General features: G+C 38.7%; 1 protein-coding gene across 5 annotated transcripts in view; it reads left to right on the top strand.

Annotated features, from left to right (window-relative positions):
* FBXW7 (F-box and WD repeat domain containing 7) overlaps window positions 1–24,947 on the top strand; it is a 223,751-nt gene that overhangs the window by 168,044 nt on the left and 30,760 nt on the right. For 3 of the 5 annotated variants that reach the window (XM_053253806.1, XM_053253807.1, XM_053253808.1), the window contains 3 exons: window positions 3,249–3,331; window positions 5,387–5,528; window positions 14,504–14,638. In XM_053253806.1, the coding sequence (XP_053109781.1) occupies window positions 3,249–3,331; window positions 5,387–5,528; window positions 14,504–14,638 (360 nt within the window). The other 2 variants (XM_053253809.1, XM_053253813.1) reach the window with 2 other exon arrangements.

Here is a 24,947-nt window from a genome sequence, read left to right as displayed (position 1 = left end):
TAGCTGTAATTAGTGAAAATGATCTTGTTTGCTTCAGATGGTAATTCTGAATTATCCAGTACTCTCCTGTTTGTTTAAAATGGGGGAGATAAATTACCCGAGCCTGAAAAGCTAGTTAAAGATATTCAGCCTTTCCCCAAACCCAGTGGCTGACACGAGGATGGCGTGGGGATGGTTTAATTTCCTGCTGAAGTCCTTCCCATGCTGTGTGCTCACAGGCTCCTCGGAGCTGAGCACCATATAATTGATGTGCAGCCTGCATTGCTGAAGCTTGGACTGCACCATTCTCAGCGTGAGGGAAGATGTAATCTGATCTCCGTGCCGCTAAGGGAGGAATCTGTTCAGTCAAGGCTTTGACAGGGCAAAGTCTCCTCCAATAATCTTCCCCCCCTCTCATTATTCCCTTAAGTTCTTCTCAGACGAGCTATACGTATGTATGTGTGCCCGGAGAAGCTGTTTGATACTGAGCTGCGTTCGCGTTTGCAGTGGAGTTGGGTTGCTGGTTCTGCTGCCTAATCTTCCTTTTCTGACGTGCCCGAGCATGTCCACATTAGAGTCTGTGACATACCTACCTGAAAAAGGGTTATATTGTCAGAGACTACCAAGCAGCCGGACACGCGGGGGCACGGACTCGCTGAAGGGGAAAAATACCGAAAATATGGGTTTCTACGGCACTTTAAAAATGATTTTTTACAAAGTAAGTAATCTGGGTGTTGTGTTTTCTGTATATGTATAAGTGTGTGTGTCTGTGCGTGCATGCGCCCGTTGAGGAAGGAAAAATCTGTATCATCGGAGATGGCTGCAGTATCTCTCTATCCCCCCCCCCCCGGTGGGTGGCTGGATGCTTAACATTCTATACGCTGAATAAAGGCAAATAATGAAAAGGCTCAATGAGATGCGAAATCCTTTTATTTTAGGAATCTGCATGAGAAACCAAAGGCAGATCAGACTATTTACCTTTGGCTGAACTGGCTCTTCACATCAGCTCAGCACTTTAGGCTTGTTTTTTTAATAAGAGGTTCCTTCTGTATGTTTGTAGTGGCTCCCAGGGTATTTTATTTTTTATTTTGTTATCCCAGATGGCCTTGGATGCAGATAGTATTGGTGTTTACATATATTCCTTATATCAAAGAGGCATTTTAAAAATGCTCTGAAGTATTTTGGTGACATGGTGTGTTCCCAGTAGTAATGCAGAATACAGGCTGCAGGTTCTGTTATTTAAAAAAATTAACACTGTGCTTCAAGATTTTAGTGTTTCCTCAGGTATCTATGAAACAACTTTCTGAATTTCATAACAATCCCTACAAAAATGCAGATGTTTCAATTTGATTATTCTGATGTGTATAAACTTCTATTTAGTATGATGTGCTAATTTTATTAGGATATAAGTTTGATACAGTGGGAAGAACTAAACATCTGTATATTTCACAAGCTAGGCTTAAAATGGATGGGAAAAGTTTCCTGCAAATATTGAGAAAAGAGGAGTTTGGTGATGTCCTTAGGCAAGTATAGGGACTGCTAGATATTTACGATGTACAGCATTCTCCCTTTTAACTTGATTCTCATGTGCTTAAAGTTAGCATTCTAATGCTGATTCCCTACAAATGTGTCTGCTGACACATTTGTAAATAATTAAATAAGTAAATAATTTCATAAAAGGAATCAAAAATAGCCATTGGTATATCATGATACCTCCTTGGGGAAAATCAGTTTAATTTTTAATAAAGGTTAAAAGCTTCTAATATGCACATCTTTTTTCTAAAGCTGTGAGTTTATTTATAGCATGGAGATGCTTTACAATAGATTATTTTAAAAAAACTAAATATGGGGAGTGTTCCAGTGGCTTTCCTGGCATTCTCCTATACATGGATAAAAAGATGGTCTCCATTATTCTCAGCCTTGCTCTGAATAGAGAGGTTGTTAGTGGAGAAGGTTGTTTCTTGCTTTGGGCTTTTTGGTTCTGTATGGCAGCATGCTGTGTTTTGTCCCATGTGAGGCAGGGGCAAACAAATAAGGTTGACTACAAGAGGTGGCTTCTGCATTATTGCAAAAGTAAATGGATAAGCATACCAATTTAAAGGGAGTGTTGTTCAAAATAAAACATAATACTTCAACATCTAAGTATGAGTAAGTGCAGTATTGGGGGGAGAAAGGCTTTTTCATTAATGCAAATGCCCTTTTAAAACCTTGGAAGCTTCTAGTGCATCTTTGGTGTCAGGTAGACTGGAACAATGTATAATAACTAATATAAAAGAATAATTGAAATAAAACATATGCATATGAAGGGCAGTATATATATTTATTTGTTGCCAACAATCAATATAAAACAATTCATGTTAAACAGTATGTAATTTTATATATATATATATATATATATACACATACACACACACACACACACATCTGGGCTGAAGCACATGTATATTCCATATTTTAGCCAAGGTATTTGCTGTTCTGCTACTGCTGAATCTTGTCAAACCAAAAAAGTTTGTATTCCATATATTTTTGTTTAGAAATCTTTTGTTTGGCATAGACCTCTTTTTTTAATATTAAAAATGTATAGTTGGAGATTACTTAGTGCATAAGCTTTAATAACGGTAACTAGATTTTGTTGACTTAACGTTTCCTTTACTATTCCCTTTAGCAATATTGAAAGGTGTGTTTCTATTTAAAAATGAATAAATGCCCCTGTATTTGAAAATAGAGTACTAAATATGTATTTTTCTCTTGCCCTTTTTCAAAATTCTGGCCGTCCTAAACCATACTCCTTGACTGTGGTCTTCATTTTAAGAATCTACCAGTAGGAAAGTAGCTTTATATACTTTATCAATCCCTTATTCATAAAGCATTTCTCATCTACAGTTTTAAGTTATGAAAGTGTTCCCTCCTTTAAAAAAACACTTGATTACTAGCTTTCATAGCAGAAAATGTGCAAAGTTGATTTTTGTAAACCATCTAATTGAATTATTGAATAATTAATTGAAATGAATAAATGTGTTGAAAGAAATCATAATGCAGCAGGGGATCTCCTAGTTGTCAACTGATTATGATGCATTGAGTTGTACAAAGGGTTGCTGGGTCATTGGAATAATTTCTCTTTTGTTAATTTAAGTTATGAAATAGCATGTTGCTTTGAGATAGGTTGTGGTGTCGGGGTGGTATTAAAAATAAAGGACACCACCCTACTCTTAGTAGGCCTAAGATGCTGGCAAGCTAACACAATCTCTTGTTCCTTCCCCATTTTATAGATGAAGAGAAAGTTGGACCATGGCTCCGAGGTCCGTTCTTTCTCCCTGGGAAAGAAACCTTGCAAAGTCTCAGAATATACAAGGTAAATTCAGTGTAATACCAGATTATCAGTTTAAGATATCACTGTATTCTGTACTTCCTTAATAAATTAATATTTTTCAGAGTTGTTAAATGGTTTTAATGGCAATATCCCCATGAAAACAAACTTTCAAAATAGGTTATGTATCAGTTCTACTGTAGCAGATGAAATACAGGAACAACAAAATCTCTGATGTTAATTGCAAAATTCATGCACACAACAACATAAAGTTACTTCCTTGCCCATTATGTTGAATAATACCTACTCTAAAACATAGAGTTGCATTTATAAATTAAAAGGATGTACATTCATCATGAGACAGAGTAGTTGATTTAGCGGTCCTTCAATTCCTTTCGTTAGGCATTTCAGTATTAGGAAATGCATTCAGTTTAACTTCAGTACTTGGTAGTTGCCATAACAACTAGATACAGTCCTCCTGCATTTCGTCATGTTCAGATTTGCATCACTGTAAAACTTTCTTGCTGTAACATATTGCTTTCACAGGCCATTTATCACTCATTTAAGATTAGATTTGAATTACCTTTTTAATTCATTATTATTACATTCAAATTTTAAAATACCATATGACCTAAACAAACAAAAATGCTAATCCATGCTAATTTGCAGCCTAACACTAGTTCTGCTGAATTTGTTGTGAACAACTGTAGAAGTAGCATTAAATAAATAAGATACACTGTTAGTGGATTTGAGACTTACAAATCTCTGTGTAACTGGTGTTTTTTTTAAAAAATGGTTTTAGTTCTGTTGAAAATCTAAGCTGGAACGCAAAATGCTACATTTTGAAGACAGTGTCAACATGGGCCCCTTCTAACCTTCTTGGAATTTGCAAGAACTCTTTATGGAGTTCATTTGACATAAATATCCTCCATCAATGAACTTCAAAAATATTCCTCAGCTTAAAATAAGTGAAAATAAGTCCTTTAGTTAATTGAAAAATAGTTATGTGTTATGATCCTTATAGGAGTAACTCACCAAGCTATATTTTAAATTGAAGGATTTAACTTTAAATCCTTCAATTTAAAATGTTTTAAAATGTTTTATCCTTGTTAGAACGCTGACAGATTTAATGAACTTGATTTTGTCGGCAAAATAAGTTGCAAAATAAAATTCTCCATTATAGAAAAAATACTTTTGTATAACATAAAAAGTTACCTTATACTGGAGTCTAGTCCAATTCTACCTACCACTCAGATTACCACTCCAAGGTCTTTTCTAGCTTTGCTTCTCAGCATTTAACTGGAGATACTAGTGACTGAATCCTGCACCTAGGAAACTGTCCATCTTTGTTACTCTTCAAGTTTTGACATGCATACACCAAATTCAGCACAACTAAGAAACAAAAAACAAAGGACCATGTATCAGTGGTTGACTTATAATTACATTAAAACAAATGCCAGTTATGAATTAGAGCCATATAGTAATCCTAGGTGTCTAGTGAAATGAGTAATAAAAACAAATGTGTCTCAGTTGCCTAGATTTATTTGGCTCCAAAGCTGTGTTCAGATCTCCCCTATTGTATGTGTTTGACTATAAATATCCTGTAGAGACATGTTGTAAATGGAAGACTAACAATTTTAACGAAAGACTAAAATTTTGTTTTATTATATGGGGTTCTGTTCTTCCAAGAAGCAAGATCAAAAACCCCACTGTGAATGTTCAAGCCTTTGGTACAGCTAAAATAATTGTTTGGATCCTAGGAGGTTGTTCTCTGCATAGCATCCTCTGTTGGCCTACAGGGCCTTCAAGTTTTGGCGTGGCCAATACATGGCCTTCAAGTTTTGTTACTTTATATATTCTTTATCTAGATGAACAGAATATCTTTGAATATTGTATACTTTATGCTATGGCAGATAAACCTAAAACAGTAAAGGCATGCATTCATAAGACCTGAGACAATACTGTTATTATATACAGTTATAAAACTTGCTTGAAAAACTCAGAGAAGAATCTGCTACATGTAGTAATGTGTTTGCTCATAGTATGTTATATGTAACCAGTTAAATAATGTTGTGAACTGCATTGGCCTTCCCACCCTAGCACTACTGGGCTTGTGCCTTGCTCGGCAACACCTACTACGTTTGGAGACCTGAGAGCAGCCAATGGTCAAGGACAGCAACGACGCCGAATTACATCCATCCAGCCACCAACAGGACTTCAGGAATGGCTGAAAATGTTTCAGGTGAATAGAATTTGACTAGCCAATGATATACAATAATGCTGAATAACTTGTCATTGGTTACAATAAAAATAACCAGCAACAGTACAGATTCAAAGCACTCTTCCCCCCACCCACTTTGTAATATGAATTGTTTGTAACCACTTGTTTTAAATGTTCAAGGTAGACTTTATCTGGGTTGTATTAGGACAAATTAAGTGCAAATATTAATTATAATATTTCAGAATTCCTTAATTATTATTTGATTTTTTTAAAAACCCCAGTCTTATTTGTCTCTTCAATTATTGCTATCATTAAAGACAAATAGAAAAAGATTCCTCCAGACAGTGGTTTTCATCCTGACTAACTAAGCGTGCATGTAAGAAGGGTGTACGGGTACATAGCAGCACCCCTTGTGCAACTCTCTTGTCCTCATGCGCTTGCACTCTTGTGCAAGGGCTAAGAGTCCATAGTGCTCCATGCACTCCAGAAGCACTTAATAAGATTGGAAATTGTGGAGGGTCAGCATTGTGGAGGGTCAGTGACATGTTTCTGATCTTACTAAACACTTACTAAGCATTGTGGACTCTTAGCCCTCTTGAAGAACAACTTGACAGTTCAACTTTTATTATGCTGCATATCAGGCAGATGTTCTTTTTATCTTTTCATTAGTGGCTCGCCTTCCTGTTTCTCCAATATAGAACACTGCACATCCCACACATTCAATTTTATACACTACCCCCTTCACCTTACACCAGCCGTCATGCTCCTCACAGATAGATCAATTCCTCCCTTCACATCTGTTATACAATGGGATTTAACTAAATGCTGTTTTAAAGTTTTAGGTACTGTACAAACCTTAACTCCATGCCTAGTCAAAGTTTTCTGTACCTGCTTTTGGTTCTCACCTTCTGTATTTAAGTGCCTTCAGCTGGCATGCTAAATGGATCACTGAGAATGGTGTATCACAATGAAACATTTGTTTGGTTTTGTTTGAACTTACATGTTTTGTGTAAAAATCTAAGTTATTTTAATATCTTTTACGCATTAAAGAGGTCATTTTGAATTTAGTCTTTGGAGCAGTGTGATGAATATTTCATCGCTGGTATATTGTGCTATTCCCTATAAAAGGGAGAAATGAACCAATTTAGGAAATTATGGCCATTATGATCAGTAAACAGTTTCTCAGACTTAATAACCGTTTTCAAGCATTAAAGCACCATGGATGATGTGTCCATCATCATCATTAAAATTTATTACAATCTTAGATAAAATACAAACAGATGATGTACCCAGGCACATCTTCTCAGGAGTGCTGTTATACCTTTTGCCAATGTGCTTGTTGACTATACTCTCCCATTTCTACAGCATAATTGAGGGAACCCAGCATTCTCAATCACTTAGAGGCTCTTTCTCTGGGTACAATGCTTGTCTCTCACAAACAAGTGCTGTATGCATGGGGGGGAGGCATGTTGAGGAACATGTCAGTGTGAGGGCGGGGCTTGCCACCACACTCCTTTTAATGCTGTAACCATATACAGTGCAAGTTGGCCATGTTGCCACAATCTTAGGCAGTCATAGTTAACTATGAACAGTGAGCCGGGCGCACTCAGTTCCACTGCCACAATTAACTAGTATTAAGCTACGATTGGTAATTACAGTCAGATCATAGTTACACATCTTTGTTTAATCCTAGTTAACCATGGCAGTGGACTACAGTAGGCACTAAAGCATGGGTTGTCAAGTTATGCTCTGCAGGAGTGTTCCAAGCTCGCCAGTCTTAGCTAACCTTTTAACTACGGTCGCACAGGTTATTACAACATGGCCAAAGCTGCATGACACTTGAAAAGTACTATGTGAATGGTATAGTTCTAGTAGGAAGCTTATTACAAGATATTTGGGGTAGAAACTGTTATTAAATACAGTCATTCATGGTCAACATTATTAAGTTAGCAAACAGTTGTCAAAATGGATCAAGTCTGTTCTTGCCACTGAAGAAAGAAAATTTGAACGCCTTTTGTCCCCCCCCCCAATTATACATTTATGCAATTAAAGAAATCTTGTCCTTCAGTTTGAAAAGTGACATGATAGACTGAGCAAAAATAAACATTAAATGCATTGTCTAGATTTATAAATAAGAATCAGACTCTGGAATGTTGTCTTCATTGTATTGTTTTCTACAATGAAGCAACATTTTCTAGTCTGTTGAATCTTTCACTAAAAATTAATCTGTTTTCTTACTATTGTCCATGGCTTTTCCTAGAGAAATGTTTTTAACTTCACAACAACCCTATGAGGAAGATTAGGATGAGATTAACAGCCTACATTTTTCTGCAGATTTAGGCCTTTGATTTTGGTGGGTTTAAACAATCTAACTCTGTACAGGATTGTGTTGTAAATTGTGCAACACCTCCCTATGAGCCTCATAGCTGAAATTTACTAAAGCCAAGTTTGTTTATTTTTTATTTTTACATTTTATATCCCACTCTTCCTCCAAGGAGCCCAGAGCGGTGTACTACATACAGTATATCAGAAAGAAGAGTCAAGATAGATCAAAGTGTAACAACTCTAGAGATACCAAAAAGATTGGGTGTATATTCAGTAGGATTTTTGGATGATTGGAAGGATGTTGAACACATCTCCACAATTGCCAGATGGTCTGACTTTCAAGAGAAATTTACTTTCTGATTTCCAATATGGGACAATCATTTAGCATGCAAGATGTGTCAGTTAAGTGTGCAATATAAAATATTAGGACTAATTTGCTTTTGAAAGGCAATGCCATCCACTGTTCCCTCTATGGTGTGCGCTCATGAGCATGCTCACAAGTTTTCTGATATCCGCTCAGTTAATTTTAGATCCCACTCAGGTTGAATTAGGAAGGCCCCACTCTGAATGCAGGTACACACACAGTGCCTTGATTCTGCCACCTAGAACACTACTCATTCCGCACAGAGATGAAAAAAATTAGAGGGACCACTGATGCCATCGTGTTCATCGACATTGTTAGGCTACAAGATATTTTGGGTTTGTAACTAGTGAGTGGTACTGGTCCCAGTAAAGGTTGCTTGTGTGAAATTAATTACACACTTAATGAGAGTAAATTTTTAAAAAACCCTTCACCTTTCACCTCTTATTTGATATGTACAAGCCCTGAAAAAGGCACAAAAACAGACTTTGAACCAGCACACATATTAAGAAGAAATATGAACAGATTATTATTGGAGCTATGTGCAGAATATCGTATTTGAGAATCAGAGTCCCAAGTCTTAATAAATCTTTAGCTTTTATTTTTTAAAACAGGTTTCTAAGCATTATGAGTGTCAAGGTATGCGCATTCGTTTTGTGGGCAATGCCTGCTTAAATTTTAGAAGCCAGAGAAATGGCTGAGTACAATACACAATACAATAGCTTTATGGTTTTGACAATTGGCTCCAACAAATTATTAAAACATACAAATAAAAAACAAAGGCTGGGCTTAATTTCCAGTTGTTGGAGTCAGTGTTTTCTCTAATTTTTTCATCTGTGTTCGGAATGAGTTTTGTTCTGGGTGGCAGTATCAAGGCAGTGTGTGCACATGTGGATTCAGAGTAGGGACTTCCGGATGCAACCTGAGCAGGATCTAAAATTAACTGAATGGACATCAAAAAACTTGTGAGCTTGTGCATGTGTACATGCCTTAGGCAGGCCTGCTCAACTTAGGCCCCCCAGCTGTTTTTGAACTACAACTCCCATATTCCCCAGCCAGAGAGTCAAATAGCCAGAGATTATGGGACTTGTAGGCCAGCATCTGCAAGAGGGCCAAAGTTGAGCAGTCCTGCCTTAGAGGGAACAATGGTTGGGGATCATGGTTTTGTGCTATGCATAGCTCCTTGCCCCTCACCATGGTGGCAACACTGGAAAGAATTGGGCAAAATAGTGGGGGGGGGAGAGCAAATTTTACACAATTTTTTTAAAAAATTTCATTTTTGTGTAACTTCGCACTGTGCATAATATATTTCAATTGAGGAGTTCAGCTTTTCTTGTTGCAGGTTTAGAACTGTCTAGGCACACTTTTTAATTTAATTTATTTTTTTAACTGTAAAATTAGAGTACTTTAATTTGAGAGTACAGGGCAGACTGTACTCTGCTCTGAATCAATACGTTAGTAGTTCTTCCACTTAAGATTCAAAACAAACTGATCCTTATGTAGCTAGAGTCAATGTTCTATTAGTTCCCTGTTCCCTTAGTATAAAAGTGGATCCCTTGAATACTGGCTGGAATCCAGTCTAATGTTGCTGAATCATGTTTTGCATGTACGGTGGAAGAGGCAATTTTTGCCAACCCACCCTTCTTTCTGCAACCCTCTGTGCCTCCTAAAAATAAGTCCCTGAGAGCTGCAGAACCCTCAGAATATTTTTGGGAGGCACAGAGGGCTGCTGAAGGAAGAGGAGATTGACAAAAATCGCCCCTCTCCCATTCCACATACAAAATGTATGGTGTATGCAAGGTTATTCTGGATTTCAAGCACTGACTGTTATTAAGAATGTAAGTGCACTGTGTCCTCCTTCCTTCAATTTGCAGGGGAAGAAGATGCTCTTCTTAATTATATGCCAAAAGACACAACTCTGTCATCACCATCACCAGCACAGTAGTAATAATGCCAAAATAGCTCTGATTGAAGGATTCGTTCGTACATCCATTCTAAAGCTTAACCTGAACTTGCAATATACAAATATTAAGCAGTTTAAAAACTTTTGGGGGGGAAACTGTAAGAGGACAGATAAAATCTCAGAAGAAAAAATGTAAGTAGTATATCAGGGGGTGAGACAATAGAGCATTGTCTGTGTGTGTTTTTAAATGAGCTGCTGGAAGCTTTGAATCAGGACAGAGAATCTAACCTTGATGTTTTATTTTTGTCCAGCTGCTTCTTTTTGAAAGGCCACAAAGTGGCTTACAATAGGCAGATAAAAACACGTATAAATGTAAAATAATTCAAAGATGAAACAGCACCATAAACTTCTAAAATAACAGTTCAGAACTAAATACCTTCTGGAATAAAAGTTTTAATCTGGTGTCTGCATACAGCCAGAGAAAGTGTGGTAAATCACTCTAGGGAGGGAGTTCTACAAATGGTACACTGTGTTACATAAGAGGGACAATAAGGGAAAGATCAGCAGAAGAAAGATAGTTGGCCCTAACTATCCAAGGGCTTGCAGTCGATCATTGCAAACTTGATACATGGATTATCTTTCACATAAGATTAATGAATTAATGTGGAGGTTCTGACAATTTAGGAACCCCTAACTCCTCCTTGTTAATTCCTTGTTTGTTAATGTTTCAGAATCGGTTTTTGTTTGAAAGACAGCTGTCCATCCAAATAACTTTACATCTTGTTTACATTTTTTCTCTGAGTACAAATAAAGCACTGCACACTTTTAAACAAATTGAGGCATACAGTCTTATGCAGTGGTGCAGAGTATGCACAGATCATGGTGCTTGCATCCCATGCAAGGTTAAGTGCAGATACATGGACCAAATTAGATCTGAAAACATGCACCATCACTTACACCACTCTAATGCACACCCTGCAGATAGTTTAGGCTTGCTGTTGGCCTTTAAGACAGCCCTGAAAACCTATTTGTTTGGCCTGGCCTTCCAAGGTTTTTAAATTGTTTTGGGGTATTTTGATTGGTTTTAAATGGTTTTGAATTGTTTTAAAATTGCTTCAAGAAGTGTGTTTTAGATGGTGTTTGTTTTGTGTCTTATTAAACTTGTGCACCGCCCAGAGCCTTTGGATGGGGTGGTCTATAAATGTAATTTTTTTAAAAAGAAAGAAAGGAAGCCTTTTTCCAATCACAAACTATGGTTCCAACCTATCTTTTATAAGCTTGCTTTCCCAGGATTTTAACACAAGAGATAGTATCCAAACTAGTTAATCATGACTAAGCACCATTGAAATCAATGAGTCAAGTTTTCGTCATAATTAACTGAAGTCCCATTTATTTCATTGTGCCTTAGTCTGGATGCAGCCCAAACAGTCTAAATTGTTGACATAGCTATATCAGACATTTGACTGAATATATCACTGGTCTCATCCCTACACCCCATGATTCACCTGAACATATCTCAATGAACCATAAAAGTCTTTGACTTCTTGTGATGTCTATATAACTGATTAGTTGCCTGGTTTTGCAAGATACAGAGCTATTTTTTCCTTTGTGTGTGTTTCAATATGCAAAGTGTGGAGAGGTAAAAATAGTGGGAAGGAGTCAGGTACTTCACTAAGCTTAGAAATAAACAATGCTTTATGTGAATGTGAGCTATCAAAATGATTACCTCTAGAGTAACACTCCTCTGCACATCAAAGCAAGCAAATATCACTGCCTTTTGTGCATGCTTTGTGTGTGATAGAAACCAAAGGTTGCTATAATGTAGGTCTATGGACAAATACATCAGCCAGGGAAGGCATTTTTTGATTTTTGTTCAACATTTTCACCTGTCTCTGTTAGATACCAAGAATAATTTAAGAAATGGTAGTGACAAGGGTCCCTACTTGCATTGCCTGTTGCAGAGATTAATCGTGTGGTTTCCCAGTGCACTTGTGATAGGCAGCCATGCAATTTTCTTTATGTGTGAAGAAATTATATATGTAAATATAATTCATATGTTGGTGTTGTATATTAGAACTGTGCAGAAGAGGAGAGTGGCAGTGAGAAATTGTTGATGGGAATTCTCTAGTTAAATACAAATACTAGCAATGTTGTATTAGGCTGTACAATTGCACTTTTTGTTGTAATGTCATATATGACTTGTTTTTAACAGCTACACTCTTATTCATTACTTTTTTTGTACCCTGATCATTTTGGATCTATGATGTCACTCTGAGGAGCAATCACTGCATACAAAGAAGCCATTTTTTAGTTCAAGTAGTATTTATGAGCTAGCTTGCTGCAACAGAAATTACTGCATTTGGCAACACTTTTCTTCTTTTAGCGCCTTTCTGGTTATCAATTTATTTTCTTAAAATAAAAGGTGACGAGAACCAGGATAAAACTTTTTACTAATTCCCTTTAGTCAGTTTAGAAAGCTGAAGCAATATAGACTTCCCTGACTTAAAGTGTGAGGGTTTTTCCTTTTGAAGGTGTTTCCCCCCCCCCCCGCCCCATCTAATCTTATTGTGCCGTAAGGGTAGTTGTCATAGTATTAAACTTTGTCTTTTGTTTCCATAGGGAGTGACTCCTAGTATAATACTAACAAACTGTCCATAGTTGAACAGGTTGTTCAGTTTTGTGATTTCAAGGGTTTCAAAAATATTTTGAAGCAAATTACATTCACAACTATCTTTATGTAAATAGGATTTTGTATCTGAATTAATTATGTTTCATTTGTAGACCATCTTCAACATACCCATCCCATCTTTCATTGACTACTACAGTACAGAGATTTAATTATGTTCTGTGTGTTTAGTACAAATTGTAGCATATGGTAACCTACAACAAGTAAGGGAAACTATTGATTCAGGGAATATAGCTGTCTTAGTTCTAAGGTAGATGTGCAAATTTCAGTTAGGTCATGCACATTTTACTTTGATTTGGTTAGCCATGTTAATTGTCAACAGAGTATGTTGTTCAGTGCCAATTTCAGTCATATGAATAATTCACATCTGGGTTTTAGTAATATCCACATTGTTTTCTCTGATAGTGTCAATGCTAAGAAAGGCCTTGTGTTTCAATTATTACACAAACATGTACTTTCTGACTCAACCTTTTGAAACCAGCTATTCCTATGAAAGTACAGTAGATTGCAGGTATAGTTTGCAAAAGAATTAGAAACTACTTTAAGCATGAGGCATATTATAGGCATATTACATAAACATAATGGAACTGACTGCACCTCTTACATTGCAGGGCCATTATATTGCAGGACCCCTTCCCCTTTATACATGGGTAAGGGGGGAGACACAGAGAGAGAGAGAGAGAGAGAGAGAGAGAGAGAGGTCAGCCAAGGATAACACTTCATGTACCTGAAGTGGGCTCTAGTTTATGAAAACCTATGCTACAATACATTTTTAATATTTAAGGTGCCACAAGACTGTTGTAACGGGATGTGTGGCTTATTTATCCATGTCCTGTCTATCTACAGAGAGAGGTTCTGCATATTACCCATATAAACCAGATAATTACACAGTCGGTGTTAGTTACTACAGAATTGAATTTCACCTGGCTTGCTTATTATAAGATTGTATCACTTCAAGTAGAATGTGTAAATCATAACCTTACTGTCCTTTACAATTTAGTACCCTGAAAAACATTAATATTAGCTTGCAAACAACTGTGGTCTTTTTATTTTCCAGCTTCTCTTGAGGTGGTGTAGGTGCTATTTCAAAAGAGGTTCATTTTACTGTGTGTTCCTCCCAAAATTGTTTGTCATGATAATTGGCATTTGAGTAACAAATCAAGTCTTTGAGATGAGTTTGAGGAAAGTCATGCCTGTCAGATGTGCTATATATTCAGTTATTAATTTTTCTGCAAATGGTTTTGCTAATCTGCTGTGTTTGCAGATGAGTGCCTTATTAAACCCATCAAATTTTATGATGCCCATTAGTAAGACTATGAAGTAAGAAAATTACCAGTCAAAATTCCCCCTTTCCTTCCTGATGTAAAATGATGTTTACAAAATAAAATGTTGGTTTAAAGCCAGGAATCAGGAGGATTATAGTGTGGCAGATGTACATATGGCGATAAACCCCTTTTTGCAATAAACAAAACCAAATGATCCTTAAATGAAGTTACTGCTTTAAAGTTTGGGGTTTTTACATCTCTCATCATTTAAAGTTTCTAATTCTTCTAAGGAATACTTGAGTATTTCTTGCTTGAATCTGGTATTGTTGTTGCAGTAATCATGCTTTCCACTGTACTATATAACAACTTTGAAATATCGCAGTCCTTTTGAAATACATAGTTATATTAAAACAAAAATAAAGCTGTAGAAACTGAGCATACATTTGTCTCTCACAGAGCTGGAGTGGACCAGAGAAGTTACTTGCCTTAGATGAACTGATTGATAGTTGTGAACCAACACAAGTGAAGCATATGATGCAAGTGATAGAGCCCCAATTTCAACGAGACTTCATATCCTTGCTCCCCAAAGAGGTGAGGATTATCAGTTAATACTGGGCTTTAGGTACTGTTTGACTATGTAATGCATCATCTGCCATCTTTAAACATTTCTGTGCTAATTTTGGAATTCAGTATTGTGAGCGTAACACTGTTAATTAGTGTTAAAGAGTGCTGCAAGTTGACAAACTGCCATGACTTAATAATGTAATTCTCAGTTAATGTGTGCTTGCAAGACCAGTGACTTAGTTTCACTGACTAGGCTGTGTACCATGTTGGTTTGTTACAATGGATTTTTACATTTTAGGTTTTTTGAGCACTCTTGGTAAGTAATTTATAAACTGTTGAATATTTTCTATATTATTGGCATTTATTTTCATGTTGTAAAGGGAGTAAAACATCTACATGACTTGTTCACACAACTACTCTTCAGATATATTGAATACTAGCTTAACCCATGTAAAGCATCTGTGCTCTAGTACTTGATTGCTCCCCTCACCTCAGAGTTCTCTCCACCCTCACCTGAGCTGCTCTCTTGCTCTTGCTCTTCCTTCCCATTGCTTCCATCCCCTCACCCCTCACATCCTCCATCCTGTTGCTCCATCTTCCTTACCCCCCTTGGTCGTAGCTGCAGCATTGCCAGCGCTGATTGGCCAAGCCACAGCCCACTAACTCCAGAGACCTCCCCACCCTTACCTGAGCCCTGCTGCTCCCCATATGAGCAGCAGCAGTTGACCGGGCCCTTTCTCACTGCTGCCATCACCATGGCTGCTCATTCCCCTTAGGACGCTGACAGGCTCAGGGCCCGTCCCTTGCCTGCCTGCACCCCTCCATCAATGGGCTCTGTAGCTCCGATCAGCAACAACGGTTGACTGTGCCCTTCCTCACTGCCGCCATGGCCACTTGTTCCCAGCCTCAGGCTGCTGACAGGCCTAGGCCTGTCCCTCAACCTTCCTACTTTCTCTCTTCCCCTCCCTTCTTTTTCTCTCTCTCCTCTCGCTCTTCTCCTCTGTCTTTCTTCTCCTCCCTCCTTCCTTCCTTCCTGAGTTAACATTGTTGTTCATCTTGTTTCCTCCTCTAATTTGCACAGTGACAGTCTCCTTCTCCTGAAGGCGCTCTTTCCTCCCTCACAACCTCTCTCTTTGCAGACCACTGCCCACTATCCTTTGGATGGATGGATGGATGGATGGATGGATGGATGGATGGATGGATGGATGGATAGATAGATCTCTCCTCTACAATCTTCCCACCAGTAATAGCTGCATTCCAACTGGCTTTAACCATCACAGGTTCCTCTTCCCTGTCTGCATATGGAATTCCCACTGCCCAATCACCATGGTGCTCCTGCTCTGTTACCTCTGATTGGTAAAGCACTGTGTGGGCAGGGCTTGCCACACACCATTTGCCACGGACCATCTAAGCCTTTTATATATAGATAGTTATAGAATTTGTATACATTCAGTCTTGTTTAAGGATGGGCAACTGCATTTTAGTAGTCAACTTTACACTATATTTCTCTGTACCTTTCTTTAGCCAGTGTCCAGTTAACATTGAAGACTTAAGTCTAGCTTACAATGTGGAATATACCAGACTATGCTCAGCTGTTTCCCGTTCCATGTGTCCACCAGGATTGATCTTTTTGAGAGCAGTTACTCTCAAGTTTGTGATGCTGTGTCCTTGTAGATTGACTTTGTGGTGGTGGTGGCGCTCCTCATGTCAAATTTAAGACCATTTAGTCATTGTTCTGTTTGTTCTATGTAGATGGCTAAAGGATATTTGATTCATGATATACAGTACACTACATTGGTGTTTGTGCAGATATAGTGCTGTGTATTTGGTAGATGGTGCCTTTGGGTCTGCACATAATGTTACTTTGGCTGATTAAAGGGCATAGCTGGCTTCTAAGTTTATTACCTGTTTTTGTGCCTTGTTGTAAGTTGGATGAAAAGGGTTTGTAGGAAGTAGTTACCAGCTTGGTGGTTATCTGTATAATAACAATTGTGTCCATCCTACACAGATCCCTTTCAACAATATGATTTAATAGGGATTTCTAAAAGATAACTACCTATATTGTATATAGTTCTGAGAAAAAGTCTGAACCCCAAGTAGAATAATGAAAATCACACTGCAAGGCCTTACTGTGATACCCTTGGTAACGGAAACCAGCCTGTCCTAATGCAGTAAAGGGCATGAATTAAACAATGCTGTGTTTCTTGAAACACAATAATGTACAAAGTGGGAACAATGAGACTAATTCCGGATCAGTGTGTGAGATAGTAAGTGAATCCCTAGTATCCTTGGCACAATTAATGGGCGAAGCACAATTAATGGGCTAAGCACAATCAGTTGTCTAGCTAATTGGGTAACAAGTAAACCACCCTGCAGAGGAAAGCTGCTTGAATGAATTTGGACATGCTGCCCTGTACAAAGGTCCTGAGATAGGACTGCACCATGATAGTCAGTGGGTACTCACCATGCCATGATCAAAAGAAATTCCAGAGCACCTATGAAAAAGGATTGGCTGATGCTCACCTATCTGGACAGGGTTACAAGGCCATTTCTAAGCATTTGGGGCTTCATCCATCTGCTTCAGATAGTTTGTTTACAAATGGAAAAAGTTGTATAGTGACTCTACCCAGAAATGGTTGTCCTGCCAAGATCACCCCAAGAGCAACCTGGAATCAATCATCCACCAAAGTCACAAAGAACCCTGAACTAACATCTAAAAATCTGCAGTCTTCTCTCGCTGTGGCTGATATAAAGGCTCACGTGTCAACTATTAGGAAAAAAATGAATGTGAATGAAAACCACCAATGAATGGGAATGAAAACTGGAAACCACTGCTCTCTAAAAAGCACATTGCTACCTGGATCAGATTCACCAAGGAGCATCTAGATGACCCACAAAGCTTCTTGTACAATGTTCTCTGGACAGATGAATCAAAAATTGAACTTTTCTGATACAATCACAAGCGTTTTGTTTGGCAAAAACCAAACACTACTGTCCAAAGTAAGAACCTCATTCTGACTGTCAAGCATGGTGGTGGAGGCATCATGACTGCTTTGCTTCATCAGGACCTGGTCAAGCTATCATTGATGGAACCATGATTTCAGCTGCATATAAGAAAATGCTAGAGGACAATTTCATGCCTTCTGTCAATGAGCTGAAGTTGAACTGAAAGTGGGTCATGCAGCAAGACAATGACCATAAACATTCAAATAAATCTAACCCAGATTGGCTGAAGAAGAAGAGATTTCATGTTTTGGAGTGGCCAAGTCAAAGTCCTGACCCTAAATCCTATTGAAATGGGGCAAGAACTGAAGTGATCTGTTCATGCAAGGAGGCTGTCAAATATCACAGAGTTGAAACAGTTTTGCGTGGAAGAATGGGCCAAAATTCCTCCATGTCGATGTGCAAGACTGATCACCAGTTAAGAAAATGTTTAGTTGCAGTTATTGCTGCTCAAGGAGGTGTGATCAGTTACTGAATGAAAGGTTCACATACTTTTTCACTCAAGGTTTTATTTTGTTGAATCTTTCTGTCAAGTGAATATTCAAAACATATTCTATTTGTTTGAGTTACTTATTCAATGGGGTTGCCTTTCTCCCCTATCACAGTTTAGCTTAGGATCTAATCATACTTTGAATAAGAATTGTGCTCACATACAGACCATCCTAGGAGGTTCACAAATGTTTTCTCTGTACTGTAGAATGATATCATACTGAGGAAGCATCATTGTAAGATACAGTGCTTCAAACTAGAATTTTCCAGAAAACCCACACCTCCGCCTTTCTATCCCAGGAAGTGCTCTGTGTCACCCCAAAATATGTTACTGTGGGTCACACAGCCCTCAGTGACATGTTTTCGGGTGACATAGAGAGCTTCTGGGAGAAGGGGAGGCCATTGAAATTACCACAGACGCATACTAGCACCATAGCACCCTGGAACTCTTTAGAAGCATTTGTGCTACAACGGTGCTTCGTTAAGTGGAGTGTCAGCCGGTGAATTGGTAAAAGAAATATGCTGCTCTTTGATGGCATACAATTATTACATAAGTATTGGTCGTCAGAAAATTTAAGAGATTATTTTCTATGCAGAAATCATACTGCATTGGCTTTGGGAAAACTAGAACATTAGGGATACAGGGCAAATACTGACATTCCTGTAACAAGGAATTCCCAGATCTTTGGCACAGTGTGGCATGTAGCTATTAGAAAGGTGAGTGGACTGGATTTGATCTCCATTTGGTTCATTTAGCTGGTTGCATACAGTGCTAGACTGCTAGAGTCATGACTGGGCTTGAATCTCCCACAAAGTCTTGAGCTTACCAATATATGTATATTTTCTTCCATGTGCTTTTTAAATATCATTTTATTTGGATAGGTAATCAGCAGGCTTATTCCTCTTGACTCAAGGAAAAGCTCTAGAAGCTATGTGTTTCTTGTGGCTTGGCATGGCTATTGATGTCTGAACAAACATTTGTTTGTGCATAAGTGCCAGACATAAAATGCTGATGCAGTTCTGTGCACAGGGGACTCTTAAACAAGGAACAGGCTTCCTGATCACATGCTACACGACTGGAAAGGAATGCAGAATAATCTGTTAGGGTTCTTTCCTGGCCCAGCTGGATCCTTATAGTCACTGAACTTGCTGCATTTTGGGTAGCTTGTTGTGTTAGAATTACATTCTAGCTTCACTTGTGATTTGTTCATTTTGCACTGTGTTAACTTGGGTATTACCTTAAAATGTATGCGATGGAATGTTACTACCATAGTTATCTATCTATCTATCTATCTATCTATCTATCTATCTATCTATCTTTTTATACCACCTGATATGTAAATTTTTAGGCAGTGTACAAATCCCAACATTAAATCACAGGTTAAAATACATAAAACATGATAAAAACAATATAAAACAAATTATTAAAATTCTAATTAAAAGCTTGCGAGAACAGGAAAGGCTTGAAGGTCTTCCTGAAAACAAACAGAGAAGGATATGCTCTTATTTCAGTAGGGAGCATATTCCAAAGCCCAGGGGCAGCCACAGAGAAAGCTCAGTCCTGAGTCACCACCAGATGAGCTGGTGGCAACTGTAACCAGACCTCTCCAGAAGATTATAAAAACCGGGAGGGTTCATGACAAAGGAGGCGCTCTCTTAAATAACCTGGTCCCAAGCCGCTAAGCTGTTATTTACCATTCTATTGTTCCCTGTGTCTAGTATTTCTGTTCTAGTCCCTTATTCTTATAAATTAATTACAAGAGCAGAAAATCTCTATCCGCCTGTCCTTTCTTTGTTCCAGTATTGTGTCTCAATTAGCAAAAGGTGTGCTTTGTTGCCTCCCACTCCCAGTTTGCCTCATAAGTTGCTCGTTATACTGAGGTATTTTGAAGAGAAAGTTCAGGGTTTCTTAGAGAGTTCTCCAGGAAAGTACTTGGAAAGACCCAAGCCTTGAGGTCTTCATCAGTGTTCCCTGTAACATAATTCCAAGATGTTATTGACTACAACTCCTATAATCCTCAGCCAAAGGCCATTGCAGTTGGGGATGATGGAAGTTGTAGTCAGCAGTATCTGGGAATCCCTGTTACAGGGACCGCTGGTCCTCTCCTCCCAGCATCCCCTGGCAATCTCCCCTTTCCCAAGCACACTCAACCTTGTGAATGGTGGGGAGGACAATCTGTCTGAATTAGCAATGGATCTTCTTCCTTCCCCTTACCTGCAATCTTGTATCCTTAAAACCTGGGCATTTCTGAACAAGCTCAGGAATGTCCTGCCCCATTGCCATCTGTCAGAACTATAGTTTCCAGTACCACCTAGCCCAGTTTGTTGAACCAGGGAGCTACAGCCTCATGAATTCAACCCCAGAGTATGTGCTTTATTCATTATGGGCTGGGATTTCTAACTGGGGGAGTTGGTTGTACCCTTGTTAGTTCTAATGCTTGGGTATTTCAGTTAGATTGCAATCATTGTTAATTGTTTGCTTGTAATGGGGAAGTAATTGCTGCTTAATACTTACATGTATCCAGTGTTCTTCGCCTGTCAAAGCTTTTTCTTTCACAATTTTTCACAAAAGTTACCATACCAAAAGAAAAATCCTTTAAAACCCTTCCTTGAGAGTAGTGGCTATCATCTATTTACAAGTCAAGATCCTAATTTCATAAACTCAAGGGGCAAAAGTAGCTTCTTCCTCCAGTTGCCATATGACTAAGCAGCCTCCGGACATTGAGTTTAAACCAAGGAAAAAAGTTAGGCCATTAGGCAGATTATGGCAGAGGAAGCCCTTGCCATTGCATCAGAGGTAACACTTCTGCCTTCCCAAGGACTGATCAGCCATTAATCCTATCAGTCCCAAATATTCTTGAATTGTGAAACTTTGTGACCATAAAGTAGACACATTCTTTGCTGTTAAAATAATTAAAAAAATCTAAAGATTTATCTCTATCCCTAAGAATCCCTTAATTATTTCCCTTCTGTTGTGCCCTTTCTACTTACCCTTTTTTCTTGTGCCTGTTGGATTGTAAATCTTACAGCAGGGCCTGTCATCTTGATTTTATCTTTTGTACTGTGATTATAAGTGAAGAGTTGTGAAAATTTTTGCTGTATTGTATGTGTATTTCTCTCCTACATTTTTGTTACTTCCCTTTTAAATTATAAAACAAATACCACACTTTTGCTTGTTTTTAAAACAAACTTGTTTTTTAGATTTTTATACACTAAGTGTAATTGTTTGTGTGGGGTTTTTTTTTAAGAAGTTAGTCCATGTACTGGTAGGATTTCTATAGTAGCTGCAGCAGAAATAAAAACTCTAGTAACAAATAAGTATTGTGCCCTTTACTAAGCAAGATCTGTACTGGGAGACTGTATATGTGGCACTCTAAGCTATTTCCCTGGATGGGGCCTCTCTGGGAAGAGCATCCCTAAGAATCCCTTAGGGTTCCAAGTTCCCTCCCTGGCACCTCCAAGATTGGGCTGAGAGAGACTCTTGCCTGCAACCTTGGAGAAGCCACTGCCAGTCTGTGTAGACAATACTGAGCTAGATGGACCAATGGTATAAGGCAGCTTCCTGTGGTATAAGGTATAAGCCTTGGTATAACGCAGCTTCCTGTGTACTTGTAAACTTCTCTTGGGAATGTACTGGTAAATTTTTCTTGGGAATACTGTAAAAGAGGATGCTATATGATTGATTGTGTTTTAAAAGTCTTTATTTTATCTTTGAGAAATAGTTTCAACATTAATTTTGGAAACATTTGTGGATCCCCACCCCCGGATTGCTTTTCACCCCCTACAGATCTAGCTACCTTCCTGTACGACTTTGTGGTGTACTTCTGTTAAATCTTCATGAACTAACTTATACCAAACACTGTTCTTTTTCTTATCACTGGCTTTCCAAAATGTTTCTACCTTTTGGAGACAGGGGAAGAATGTGAACATATTTTCATACTTTTAACTCTTGTAGCTTTCTACCATTTTATTAACTTCATATTTTGATAGCTCTTAATTTTCTGGAGATTGTACACTGCTGTCAATGGCTAACATGTAGACTAATGTTGGCACTGAAAAGCATTTTGCATGTACAGCTGTCAAGGGGTGATTTCAGAGGTGTTTCTGAGTGTCCTGCAACCCTCAGGGACATATTTTCAGGAAACAAAGTGGTCTGCAGAGGAAAGGAGAGATAACTGAATATCACCTCACATGAAAAACATTTTTCATTGCACTTAGCCTGGAGGTCGGCCAGTATTCCCCCCCCCCCCACACAGATATATAGAATGTTTTTGTTTGCGCCCGCGCTCTCTCTCTCTCTCTCTCTCTCTCACACACACACACACACACACACACACACACACACTCTTTATTTTTCTTTCTGTGTTTTTTTAATTATTTAGATCTAACATTTTATTTTTGGATCTAAAATTCTATTAAGTCTATGTTAATAACAGAAACTAAAGAAACGGAGCCCCCATCTTCCTTCCATTTAAGAAACTGCACTGACTGACAGGATTTTGGAGGCTGCCATGTGACAACAGAGCTATTAAAAGCAAGCGAGAGATTGAAAACCCAGTTCAGTAGTGGTAGGCTGATAAGCAGTATCTGGAGGAACTAACAATGAAGTCATAATTATGTCAGCCAATAGGGGAAAGGTAGCATTCATACTACTTCCAGGATTGTACTTTCAGTCAACTTTTATTTTTCTTAAACTTCAACTGCTACAGTAACAATTTTTGTTCCTATTGCTATTGACTAAGTAACTGACTATGATAATTGACATTCAGGAAAATATCTTTATTGGATCAGAAAAGTGATGCTAGTGGATACTTAGTCTTTTTTTTTTTTTTTGCCCTGTGCCATTTCCCAAAACTTAAGTCCCCTAGTATCAAGGCAGTGTACGACCACGTGCGCGACCACGTGCGTTCAGAGTGCGGCCTTCCTGATTCAACTTGAGCGGAATCTAAAACTGACAATGGACATAAAAAAACTTGTGAGTGTGCGTGTGCGCGCACACACACACACCTTAGAGGGAACACTGATTGCAACCCAATGAGTGTGTGTGTGTGTGTGTGTGTGTGTGTGTGTATTGTCCCCTTCCCCCAAGTCATGGATCTTCCTGCATACCTTCTATATTGTTGCCCACCATCACCACCCATTAGCAAGCACCGATTCCTGCCTTCTCCCGAAGTCCAAATTGTTGTCCAGAGCATTTGCACTATGGTGTCACCCACTCTACTAATAGTGGTTTTTAAAAGAACAATTCCTTTGCTTTGACAAGAGTTACAGCATCACTTCTAACTAAATAGTGAGGGCACGCACACAAGCAGCCCTACCTGGGTAGAGCTGCTTGTATGGAGCACTGGGATCAGGTAGCCCGAGTTTTTTACCCAGGTTAGTACTGAAGTAGAAGGGTGCAAGAGTGCCCTTCTACCCCAGCACCAGATCTTGTGCACGCTCAGACTGCCTGTAGCCCGAGGGTGCACAAAGCCAGATGGCAAGAGCATGCATCAGCAGGGGAATCCCCCAGTGCACCACACTCCTGTCTTGGTGCATTGTGAGATGCCGGAGGACTTCCTTATCTGGCTCCCAGTGCTACTGTTAGTTTGCAACAGTGCCACTTGTGTGCCACAACAAGCGGCAGAGCTTAGAGGGAGGAGGCAGGTAGGAGATTGCCTTCCCGGCTCCGGACAGGTAAGTCGTGTGAATGACCTTATTGCGTAGTCATAGCCATGCAATCTTTTTCCATCTGGAAGTTTTTGCTTAGCAATATGAAACATTCCTGACTAATGTTTGACATAATTTGACTACCTTTGGAGGGAAATAGAATCATATAGATTATTATTTTTGCCAGAAAAATGGCAAACCTAAATGGAGAAAGGCATCTATTTTCCTTGATTTTTAGGAGGCAGCTTTCAGACTTTGTTTTGTGGTGAGTCTTTCTTTGCTTAAGTAGGAAACATGTTTCTTGTTATTTTATTCTGTTGAGATCTTTTCAGTTTTCTTGACCTGTCTTTCTGCAACTTAAACCATGTACTAATTTCTTAAGAAATTATTATTATTATTTATTACATTTATAAACCACCCCATCCAGAGGCTCTGGGCGGTGTACAACTCTCAAAAAGACATAAAACCCACAATTAAAACAATGCTAAAAACAATATAAAAACAATTCAAAAATGATTAAAACTATTTAAAACCAATGAAAATACATTTAAATCAACAACACTTTACAAGCCTTGGGAGGCCAGGCCAAATAAATAGGTTTTTAGGGCTCTCTTAAAGGCCAACAGCAAGCCTAAACTATGAATATCTGCCAGGAGTGCATTCCATAGACCAGGAGCAGCTACAGAAAAGGCCTGGTTCCGAGTCCCCACCAAATGTACCTGTGGTAACTGGAGACGGACCTCTCCAGATGACCTCAACGAGCAATGGGGATCATACTGAAGAAGGTGCTCTCTAAGGTAACCTGGACCCAAGCCGTTCAGAGCTTTAAAGGTAATAACCAGCACTTTGTATTTCACCTGGAAACATATCGGCAGCCAGTGCAGCGGTTTTAAGACAGGCATAATATGGTCTCTCCGGGTTACCCCAGAGACCAATCTGGCTGCCACATTTTGAACTAACTGAAGTTTCCGAACTACATACAAAGGCAGCCCCACGTAGAGCGCATTGCAGTAGTTGATCCTGGAGGCTACCGGCTGATGCACCACTGTTTTGAGATCATTCTTTTCAAGGAATGGACACAGCTGTCAAATCAGCCGAAGCTGGTAGAAAGTGCTCATGGCCATAGCCTCCACCTGAGATACCATGGTGAGGTCTGGATCCAAGAGCACTCCCAAGCTGCGTATCTGTTCCTTCT

The sequence above is a fragment of the Hemicordylus capensis genome, chromosome 5 (genome assembly GCF_027244095.1).
Source record: "Hemicordylus capensis ecotype Gifberg chromosome 5, rHemCap1.1.pri, whole genome shotgun sequence".
Classification (NCBI taxonomy): domain Eukaryota; kingdom Metazoa; phylum Chordata; class Lepidosauria; order Squamata; family Cordylidae; genus Hemicordylus; species Hemicordylus capensis.
This window is presented reverse-complemented; position numbering and strand designations above follow the sequence as displayed.